The 11,422-nt window shown below is 41.8% G+C and overlaps 1 protein-coding gene across 1 annotated transcript in view; it reads right to left on the bottom strand.

Annotated features, from left to right (window-relative positions):
- Positions 1-11,152, bottom strand: part of tnikb (TRAF2 and NCK interacting kinase b) — a 78,643-nt gene extending 67,491 nt beyond the window's left edge. The window contains 6 exon segments of the mRNA XM_039790951.1: positions 3,719-3,849; positions 4,130-4,220; positions 6,146-6,256; positions 8,500-8,625; positions 9,296-9,352; positions 10,958-11,152. Of these exon segments, the coding sequence (XP_039646885.1) occupies positions 3,719-3,849; positions 4,130-4,220; positions 6,146-6,256; positions 8,500-8,625; positions 9,296-9,352; positions 10,958-11,152 (711 nt within the window).
- Positions 11,153-11,422: the final 270 nt, after the last annotated feature.

Genomic DNA, 11,422 nt, shown 5'->3' with positions numbered 1-11,422 from the left:
TATAAAATATATACACACCACACACACACACACACACACACACACACACACACACACACACACATACATAATAAATACATAACGACATGTACATCTCAGCACAATTTTCCAAAATGATTCTAAGTGATTCAAATAAGAAATTGAAATGTTCAAAAAGGAGTAGGAAAAAGTTCAAAAAACTAACTTTTCTGGCCCTACCCCCTTTTTCTATTTTTATCCTTTAGTTAAATACAAAACTATTTGATGCTTCACTTATTTATACATGCTCACATACACATACATGTACCGTATATCTACCTACCTACACTCACATACACACACAAACACACATTTACACTAGAGCTGGGCGATATGGACAAAATCAAATATCACGATATTTTTTATCAAATATCGATATCGATACCGCAACGATATTGTAATTGACTATTGGTGCTTTCACAAAATATTTACACAATGAGATTTTTGATAAATAATCATCAGTAATGTTGATATAATGAATAAGTGGGTAAAGGCAAATAATAGAACAGTTACAACAGTCTGGTAAGTTCAGAAAAGTACATCACTTTACTGTAATGCAGCCTTTAAAACCAGGAAAAGACACTTATGTCATATCACGATATAAAGACATCCAAAATCTAAGAGGATATCTAGTCTCATATCACGATATCGATATAATATCGATATGTTTCCCAGCTCTAATTTACACTTTTTTTTTCTTTTCCATCTATCTTCTTCGTTTCCGTCCATCCATATCAAACCGAATAATAACCCATCCAACAACGTGATGATCATGACTTAAACCTACGCTTTCCTAAAGCCCCGTGGCGTGTTATCTCGAGGCTACGCGTTATCTCGAGGCTACGGTTGGGTTTAGGAAAAGAACGACTGGGTTGGGTTTAGGAAACGAGACAAGCGGGACAGAAAAAGTCACACGCGTGACACGATCCCCTGGGTGCGATATTACGAATCCCACCATGGCCACGCCAAGACCCGCCCTTCAATAGCGTTCACACACTACTACTGGCCAGGCGTCCACGCTTACATGTACAGGTCCTATCCCCTGACCAATCCCCTAACCCTAACCTTAACCACTCGATTGGATCATTATGTTAAAATCTTGAGGTAAGTAATTCAATTCGTAATAATAATAATAATAATAATAATAAATATTAGCTTTTTAAAACTGGAGAAAATTAAATATTTTCTTAGAGGTTCCACCAAACGTTTTTATTCTGTATGGACCCCAATGATTTCTTATTTTGAAAAGAATGCAACTCTTCCCCCAAACAAAAAAGAATTAAAAATAATTATTGATATCAAAAGACCTGTATACATTCGATCGGATGAGGTAATCCGACACATTTGGCTAACAATGTTGTCAATTATTTTCTCACTGTTTGCAACATAAGAACTTTGTTCTTTCTTTTTCCCCTTTTTTTTTTTTTCTTCTCTGTTCAGTGGGTGGGTTGTGGGAAAGTGGAAAAAACTGTAAAAACTGTTCTGTATGTGATGCATCACTATGTTCTTCCTTCAATAAAAATATATATATAAAAAAAAAATAATAAATATTAGCAATAGACAAAAATACAATAAATTCTTAAAATGTAAATAAGGCAGAATAAAAGTTATATATATATATATATATATATATTAGGTAGATTTATTAAAAATAATTCAATTTAAATATTATATTATAAATGCCTAACCCCAACCAATCAGGCTGCTTCATAGGGCGGGTCTTGGCGTGGCCATAGTGGGATTTGTAATTTTGCCTCCTGGGTGAAGGTCCTGTGTTGTTTGACCCCGACCAACCTCCCTACGCAGATTTTCGCCCCTTCCAACTACTGCCGCTCGGCCGTCAATTTCGCACGCAATTGCAAGGCAATCTAAGTCAACGGAGGCCAAACGGCTAGGGCTGTCCTCGATTGAAGAAGTTCTTAGTCGACTAACACTCATTCAATTGTATCGACTGATCAATTACTTGATTTAACCGACAGATCTGTAAATCTGAGTTTCTCCACAAAGAGTCACGCAAAAGGAGCACAGCAAAAGGATGCATATATTGAATAAGATAACGCCTCCATTTAAACACAACATTTCAGAAAACGTGTAATACAACAAATAACTACCTTAAAGTAATCAAAGTAGTTTCACAGTGATATCTATTAGGTAAAATGTCAACCCTTAATTATTGCGTTTACCAGAGATGTGCTCGTACGTACGTTTCTTGGAAATAAGTCATTCAGCATGAAAAAAAAGCATCAAACATGACTAATGGACGAAAGAAATCTAAGCTGACTAAGATCAAAACGACCGATTAGTCGACTAATCGACTAAGAGGGAGCAGCCCTGCAAACGGTTATAAACATTGATAAACACGGATGATAACGGCACAGGAATTGGCGTGTCATACATACAGTGCGCCGTTTCATGAGATCAGTCTGCATCCATCGAGGGCCATAAATGAGCTGCTCAAAGGCTGAAAGCTTGAAAGACTAAACTAATCTGGACTGGAACCATACCGTGTTTGTTAGGGGTGGGAATCCCCAGAGGCCTCACGATACGATATCATTACGATACTTGTGTCACGATACAATATTATTGCGATTTTAAAAGATATTGCAATATTCTGCGATATTTTGCAATTTATTACCTTTTTTCCAACTTCAAATTTTTCCCAATTTCAAATTATGTCCCCAAAAGAAAACTTTGTCAACATCTGTTTTATCTAAAAAGATACACTTCTCAGTTTGTTCATCTCACTTCAGTTTTATTGCTGCAAAATGAGATTGTCAAGCAGACAAACTGACCAACACATATATAATAAAAGATCGATACTTGGCGTCTCTGTATCGATACTGTATTGCCACGGAAAGTATTGCGATACTATGCTGTATCGATATTTTCCCCCACCCCTAGTGTTTGTACATGTACTGGTTTTCTTATTATTGTTTTAATACTTTTATTTTATACTATATATTTATCTATTAACTGTTGCTGACAGTGTCACTTTTTAGCCTTCTATTGTTGTGCTGCTAAGTGAGTGACTGCTGTCATCTTAATTTCGTTGTGTAGAGATATGCAATGACAATAAAACATCTATCTATCTATCTATCTATACTACAGTAGACTTAGTACAAGCCTAGGAACCATAGAGTCAGTATACAATACTAACCCCCTCGAGTCCTTTTCGTATCCATTCAATATATTCATTTCAAATAGTCTCTTAAAGTTGCTCATTGTTGTACATGATTTCATCTCTTCCATACGTTGAGAGTCTCGGAGGGTTTTCTTGAAACGTATAAAGCCCCAGAGGGTCGGAGCTAATGGCGTCGACAGAGCAGCGCTCGGCCTCCCCGGGCTCGCCACAGGGATCCATCCTGCCCTCATTACCGCACATCCTGCATGCGGTACTGACGGCGGGATTCAGGGTCTCTGGGAGGACACTGGGGCTCGTTATCGCTCAGATCATTTCAATACCCATACCGCAAGTAAGCGCTGGAAGAAGTATTCAGATCCTTTACTTAACCCTTGGGTTGTCTTCCCGTCGCCCATGCAACTTTTGGTTTTTCTACGCTTTTCCTGACGTTTTTTGTCACATTTTCTGACGTTTTTTGTTGCGTTTTTGTGTTTTTTTTTTTCAACGTTCTTTGACCAATTTTCTTCTGACTGTGGGCGGACACACACACACACACACACACACACACACCAGGTTTACCTTGAAGTCATATGTGGCGTCAGGGTTCTCGTCACAGGCGATGACCTCGGGGGCCATCCAGTACGGCGTCCCGATGAACGTGTTCCTCCGCCCCACCGTACGATCCAGCTGAGCGCTCACACCAAAGTCCACTGCAAACACACACACACACACACACACACACACACACACACACACACACACACACACACACACACACACACACACACACACACACACACACACACACACACACACAGATTTAATGGCTTTAATTGTTAAATTGTAAGCTAATTTCACTACTTTCCTTCGTAAAAATGTCATTTCTGATCACTACAGAAATAAATACAACAGTATTTCTGGTTGCATGTACAGTGTGTGTGTGTGTGTGTGTGTGTGTGTGTGTGTGTGTGTGTGTGTGTCTCCTCTCACCTAGTTTAACCTCTGCGTTCTCCGTCAGCAGCACATTCTGGCCCTTGATATCTCTGTGGATGACCTTGTGCTGGTGGAGGTGGGTCAGACCCTGGACACACAGACAAGGACAACGACTGACTGACTACTTCCTATGACAACCAGAGAACTATGACGGGAAAAAATGGTTCGCCGCCCTTCTTTCATCAGCAGAACATAGACTGTAGTCAACATGTCCGACTGTACTGTGAGTTTCCTGTCTTGAATTTATGATTTGGATTTCTTCTACTTTTTCCAGATGAAGAAAATGCCCCATTCAGGTCTCATGTGAATTGAAGGATATAAAATAATTAAAATAGTCTATAAAAAATGTTGTCATTTAATTTAAAGCTTTAGTGCGTAACTTTTTGATATGAATGAACGTCCGTTACATTCAAGCCGTTGCCAAATTAGCTGATACAAAGCTAATTAAGACAATCAGCTCCACACAACTCTCTCTGGATTTCTCAGTATGACTATGTTCAGAAGACTGTGGCGTCCGGCGAAGATAATGACCTCTTCTGAAGAGTCCATCATGTTTTTTTTAATCCTCAGTGTCCTCATTGACTACAAGCAACAGCGTGGAGGAGGGGTGGGGGTGGTGCGTGATCACAGAAGGCTTCTATCATGTGGACGCGCCACCACTTTTGTTGCCATTACTTAGTATTCCTCTGCCTGCCCCCCTGAACACACCATGAAAAAGCGCGGTCTCAGGAGACAACACAGGGGTCAAACAAACATAAGAGGCACAGGCTGTGCACCAAAATACAACAAACCACTCCAGCCAATCACCGACAAGATGGTTGGGGGAGGGGGTGGGGGTTAGTGACAGTTAATCAGTTAAAGCAGTTACACACCAACCAGCCAGTCGGACTGATCGGTCTCCCCGAGTTGGTCCAAAAAGTGCCTCAGAACACACCGAAGAGACGAGACGTAATACATCTCCATAACAGCAGCAGCGCTAATCTGTATTGTTGCCCAAAAAATGAAAACCGGCAGCTGATTGGACGAACGCGTCACGTGGGTTTGTTTTCTCCGGAAATTCAAAGCCAGACTGTCATGGCGGCTCGTTCAGAATACGATCTCATATTGGACTAAAATAGTTCACCGAAACGAGTTTCTGAAAACATTTGAAGAGAGAAATAGGCCGTGCAGTCGCTGAATCTGTCTTCATTTCAGATCGACAAAGGTCAGTTTAAAAGATTTTACTCAGATTTTGAGAGACTCTAGTCACGCTCATCCCGCTCGCCATTTCCGGGTGAGTCCCGACTGCCCTGCCTCCGACTGAACATGTCAGGTCGGCCAAAATGAACGCCGACAGACCCCCGGACTGACGACGGCACAGGACACACCAAACAGACTCGAGTCACTGACCTCGCCAGACTGTCCAACGGCCGATTATCGGGTTAGTGCGTCAGCGCCCTTAGTCATGACAGTTACGGAAACATGGGGGGAGGGGCCAGCTTGCTTTGTTTTGTTTGAAATTTACTTGGAATGTCAACAGAACAGTCCTTCCAGAAAAAAGCTGAGCTTTTTTGTGATTGTTGCGGGCAAAAATCCTTGGTTATTCGGCACGTTTTCTTAAAAAATGCGATGGAATATGCTATATGATATTTATGCCATTTTATGCGATGAAATTGCAGAAAACTGCAGTTTGATGAAAAAGAGAAAAAAAAAAAGACTTTGGCTGATTATGCATTGAACTATGCGATCGCATAATCAGGTTTTTCTGGAGGGACTGATAGAAGTGACCATGCAGGAACTCATAGTGCACCTTTTAAGATAACTTCTATTTTTTTTGACGGAAAAAATATATGCATACAACTCATTCATTTATTTTACCAAAATAAGGTGTTCCTCAGGGAACGTTCTTAGGTTCCTTCATGTTTGCAATTATTTTCCCACCAAACGTTTCTTTTTTTTTAAGATAACACCTACAAAACATTTTGTTTTCATGCTGACACACTGATATCTAGCGGTGACAGTCGTTGTTCTCACCCTGAGGATCTCTCTGCAGACGTAGGCGATCCACTCCTCCTTCAGAGTGTTCCCTTTGGTGTTTTTGATCAGATCCGTAATCGAACCGGCGCCGCAGAACTCCATCACCAGCTACACACACACACACACACACACACACACACACACACACACACACACACACACACACACACACACACACACACACACACACACACACACACACACACACACACACACACACACACACACACAACACACAACATCACTTTAGTATACATACATCTAGTAATTTTGGTATACTATCAATTGATTATGGTGCCTTGTGTTTACTGCAATGGAATTTATTTTATTTTTATTTAACCTTTATGTAACCAGGTAGGCCGATTGAGAACATATTCTCATTTGCAGCGATGACTTGGCCAAGACAAAGCAGAAATGTGCAAGACAACATAGAGTTACACATTTAATACGCAAAATATAAACATACAAAATACATAAAAGAAGTTAAAGGAGCTGTAGGTAGGATTGCGAAGATCCAGGACAAATAATTTGAACATCGACAACTTCTCAGTCCCTCCCCTCTTTCCGCTAAAGCCCGAAACGGTCTCCTAAGCCCCTCCCCCCACATGGGAGAATGAATGCAGTGATCGACACGCAGTTAGACACCCCTCCTGGCCCTGATTGGTGCATCTGAACGGGGAGCGGTGGATTTTTGCAAATCGCACTACAGGCTGTAGGTGGGGCCAGGGGAGCCGGATTTTTTTAATGACCTGCTTCATGTAGTTCTACTGGAACATAGGGTCAGTTTCAGCAAATATCACAGAAAGTTAGTTTATAAGTCTTACCTACTGCACCTTTAATGGAAGTTCCTTGCCTTTTTCCCAAAAGAAGACTGACAAAAACTATTTAAAACAATCACAATAACTCCAAACATCCCTTCTATTAAGGAATATACAGGCATGTTTTTTTTGGTTTTTTTGGGGACACATCCCCCTCAATACTTAAAATATGTGCATTTGTCCCCCAATAAAAACACAAAAGTAGCAGAGGACTTTTATTTCAACTAACTGCTAAAATGTGACTCATAGACGCAACAATGCCTCCGGTGAAGTAGGTGGTGACAGTATGCAACCGCAAAAGTTTGTAATCTGCCATAAACAGAAGTAAAAATACATGATTAAAGTATGGGTAAAAAATTGGTAAATGGATGAAGAAAAGGCACAAATTGGAGCAGAAAAATTCCCCAGAAGGCAGGAAATAAAGTGTTTGACACTATAGATTTCTTGGGGGAGGACCCCTAGATCCCCCGCCTAATATTTCTAAAAAAAAAAAAAACCTACGCCTTTAAATGAATATAAAAGATTAAATCTTCCTAACCACCATTGATGGTAGAAATTCAGGTATTATAAAATGTATAGAACCATGGAAGTAATTTAAAACAGAAATTGTGACATCGATACTTTACGACCAACAGTAGCCATTTTTAAAGGGGGTTTGTTCGAGCTCAAATTGAGGGTTAAAATGCTCATATTATGCTTTTGGGCTTTTTCCCTTTCCTTTATTGTGTTATATATATCTTTTTTGTGCACGTTATAGGTTTACAAAGTGAAAAAGCCCAAAGTCCCCCCTAAAGGGTCTTACCATCTCCAACAGAAAACACTGTTCACCAACTGCTCCAAACAGCTCTATTGTAGTCCAGCCTTTACTTCAGAGACAACACACGTTATAATGCTCGCCTAGCTGCTAGCATGGCACGCCCTCATACTCTGCTTCTGACTGGCTAGTAGTCCTTACCTAGGTACTGTCAGGGCACGCCCTCATCCTCTGCTTCTGACTGGCTAGTAGTCCTTACCTAGGTACTGTCAGGGCACGCCATCATACTCTGCTTCTGACTGGCTAGTAGTCCTTACCTAGGTACTGTCAGGACATGCCATCATACTCTGCTTCTGACTGGCTAGTAGTCCTTACCTAGGTACTGTCAGGGCACGCCCTCATACTCTGCTTCTGACTGGCTAGTAGTCCTTACCTAGGTACTCTCAGGGCACGCCCTCATACTCTGCTTCTGACTGGCTAGTAGTCCTTACCTAGCTACTGAGCATGTGCGACTCCCAAGAAAGATGGAACAGAAGTGAGATGTCTCACTCTGTAGCTAAAACAGAGAGCTCAACACACAGGGTGAAAAGAGGAGCTGCAGCAATGTGCAGTACAACAAAAATATAGTGTTTTTTGAAAATTAAACCATGTAAAGCTATTCTGATATAACCTCTAAATACAATTATGAACCTGAAAATGAGCATAATATGAGCACTTTAAGTTCTTCTTTTACAATGACACTTCTTTTACAGACACATGTACTGATGTACTGTACGTACCCACAGCTGATCATCTATCCCTGGAGGGTTTTTCTTGACGACGGCTCCATAGTAGGTGGCGATGTTCCTGTGGTGGCTGTACTTCTTTAACATGTTAATCTCTGCTTTAATCTCCTCCTCCTCATCCTAAAACACAAACACAACACACACACACACACACACACACACACACACACACACACACACACACACACACACACACACACACACACGATGCTAATACACAAATTCTGTGTTTACTGAAATGTAAAATATTAAGAATCCTGGAGGGGAAATCAGATTAAAGAATAAAGCCCTCCAGCAGAGTGTAGTGAGGACAAACTGCTGCTCAAGTGTCCTCAAGCCAGGCACTGTAGGTGTGTGTGGGCATGTACAGATTTAATAAGGCTCTGTGTGTGTGTGTGTGTGTGTGTGTGTGTGTGTGTGTGTGTGTGTGTGTGTGTGTGTGTGTGTGTGTGTGTGTGTGTCTTCTACAGTTGTAGAACACCTTGTGTGTGTGTCTTGAGTGTGTGTGTGTGTGTGTGTGTGTCGTGTGTGTCTGAGTGTGTGTGTGTGTGTGTGTGTGTGTGTGTGTGTGTGTGTGTGTGTGTGTGTGTGTGTGTGTGTGTGTGTGTGCATGTACAGATTTAATAAGGGCTCTGTGTGTGTGTGTCTTGTGTGTGTGTGTGTGTGTGTGTGTGTGTGTGTGTGTGTGTGTGTGTGTGTGTGTGTGTGTGTGTGTGTGTGTGTGTGTGTGTGTGTGTGTGTGTGTGTGTGTGTGTGTGTGTGTGTGTGTGTGTGTGTGCGTGCTACTTACTCCTGTGACGTCCATGACCTTAATGGCAGCAAGTTGGCCTGTTTTGACATGGCGACCCTGAACGACACAGAAGAAAAGAACAGAATAAGAAAGATGCTTAGATGATAAGATTTAAGAAAAAGTGTGCGTACATGTCAGTCATAATATATTTTGCACTTTAATATATATATAAAAAAAGCTAATATCTGAAAGACTGCCAGGTGACTTTAATCATAACTAATTCAAGTTTTGTGAAATAAAAGCTTTATTTTAGCCGGCTGCTGTAGTTGAAGCTGAAGGGGACAGGTGTGTGAGGTGATGGGTAAATGCCAGCTCTCTTATTGGAGATCTCCTCGCTCCTCGGCTTGAACCGGCAGTCTTTCCGTCCTTCCTTCGTGAAAGGCCGTCTCAAAGCTGTTATTGCTGCCCCGAGGAGCGAGGATGGAGGAGGGATCTCTGAGGAGCTATTTATTTATTTTTATTTAACTTTTATTTATCCAGGTAAGTCGACTGAGAGAACAACTTCTCATTTGTAACGGCGCCCTGATCACATTCACACAGGTCCACATTCATACCTGGAAGCTGCCCAGTACCACCACAGTCTGATCTGCTGGGAGCTGCCCAGTACAACCACAGTCTGATCTGCTGGGAGCTGCCCAGTACAACCACAGTCTGATCTGCTGGGAGCTGCCCAGTACAACCACAGTCTGATCTGCTGGGAGCTGCCCAGTACAACCACAGTCTGATCTGCTGGGAGCTGCCCAGTACAACCACAGTCTGATCTGCCACTGGAGTGGTTGAAGGTTAAGGGCCTTGCTCAAGGGCAGTGGTGGTAATGAGGGAGGGACAAATGCTGCTCTTTCACTTTCCCCACCCAGATTTTATCCTGTCAGTCTGGGCATGGAACTGTCAACATCTGTGTGTGTTTATGTCTGTGTAGAACCAGGTGTGTGCGTTCATGTGTTATGTGTAAGTGTGTTACCGATTACGTTTACATGCACTTTAATATTCCACTATTATTCAGAATATGACAATATTCTGAACGTGATAAACGTCCGGTAAACAGCATATTCTGTTTGGATATTCAAAATAAGGCCTTTGTCTGAATATAGCATTTTCTGATTAAGACATGTTGCGATATGCCGGTATTATTCAGCTTCTAGAAGCATTCTTTGGACATGTATGGATCTATGCGGTGCATATGGAATTTGCGTCTCAATCAGGGGTTTTAACAGCAGTTTGTGACAGTTTACAGCTCACAGTCAGCTCTGTGCGTTGCTATGGTTGCTGAACGCAAACCAACCAGCCAACAGTTTGTCGACCTTTTCAAGAAGGGTGGTTGAAGGAATGAAAGAGGGAGGCTGTGTTCACACGCTCAAACAAGTCCGCCACCGCTGGAACACTTACAAAAAATCCTATTTTGCACGGCTGCATGTAAACAGGAATATTAGTCAAATATTCACTTTATTTAGCCGTGTCAACAGCTCAGTGAGAATATATACTTGTGCGGAATAAGAGCAAAAAACTGAATATTGTGTGCATGTAAACGTGTTTTTTCATCTGATTTTAAGCAATTATAATAAAAAAGGCCCTCACAGCAGTGAATGGTTAATTTGAGTTATTTTTATGGGCTCTAAAACGATATAAACACCCATGATAAAAGCAACTCTCTTCTTCCCTAACTTGCATTCCCTTTGTTTCATCTCGCGGCCCCTTGGAAGGGTCCAGACCCCTATGTTGGGATCCACAGCGCTGCAGGATGAAACTGTGATGAAACAGCGAGTCTAACTTCTCCTCCAGACTAAAGTCAGCATCACAGCTTCTAAAGCGAGAAAGTGGAAATGTATCCTTCTCACCACCACCAGCCCACCACCCCATCTCTCATCACACACACACACACACACACACACACACACACACACACACACACACACACACACACACACACACACACACACACACACACACACACACACACACACACACACACACACACACACACACACACACACCATCTCCTCGTGGTAACCTAGCAACAGGCCTGGCAGGTTGTTTAGTGAGGGCAACAAATACAGATGGGGGGTAGGGAAGAGGCAAAGTGATGACAGTGTGTGTATGTGTATGTGTGTGTGTGTGTGTGTGTGTGTG

Source organism: Perca fluviatilis, chromosome 22, assembly GCF_010015445.1.
Source record: "Perca fluviatilis chromosome 22, GENO_Pfluv_1.0, whole genome shotgun sequence".
NCBI classification, from domain to species: domain Eukaryota; kingdom Metazoa; phylum Chordata; class Actinopteri; order Perciformes; family Percidae; genus Perca; species Perca fluviatilis.
This window is presented reverse-complemented; position numbering and strand designations above follow the sequence as displayed.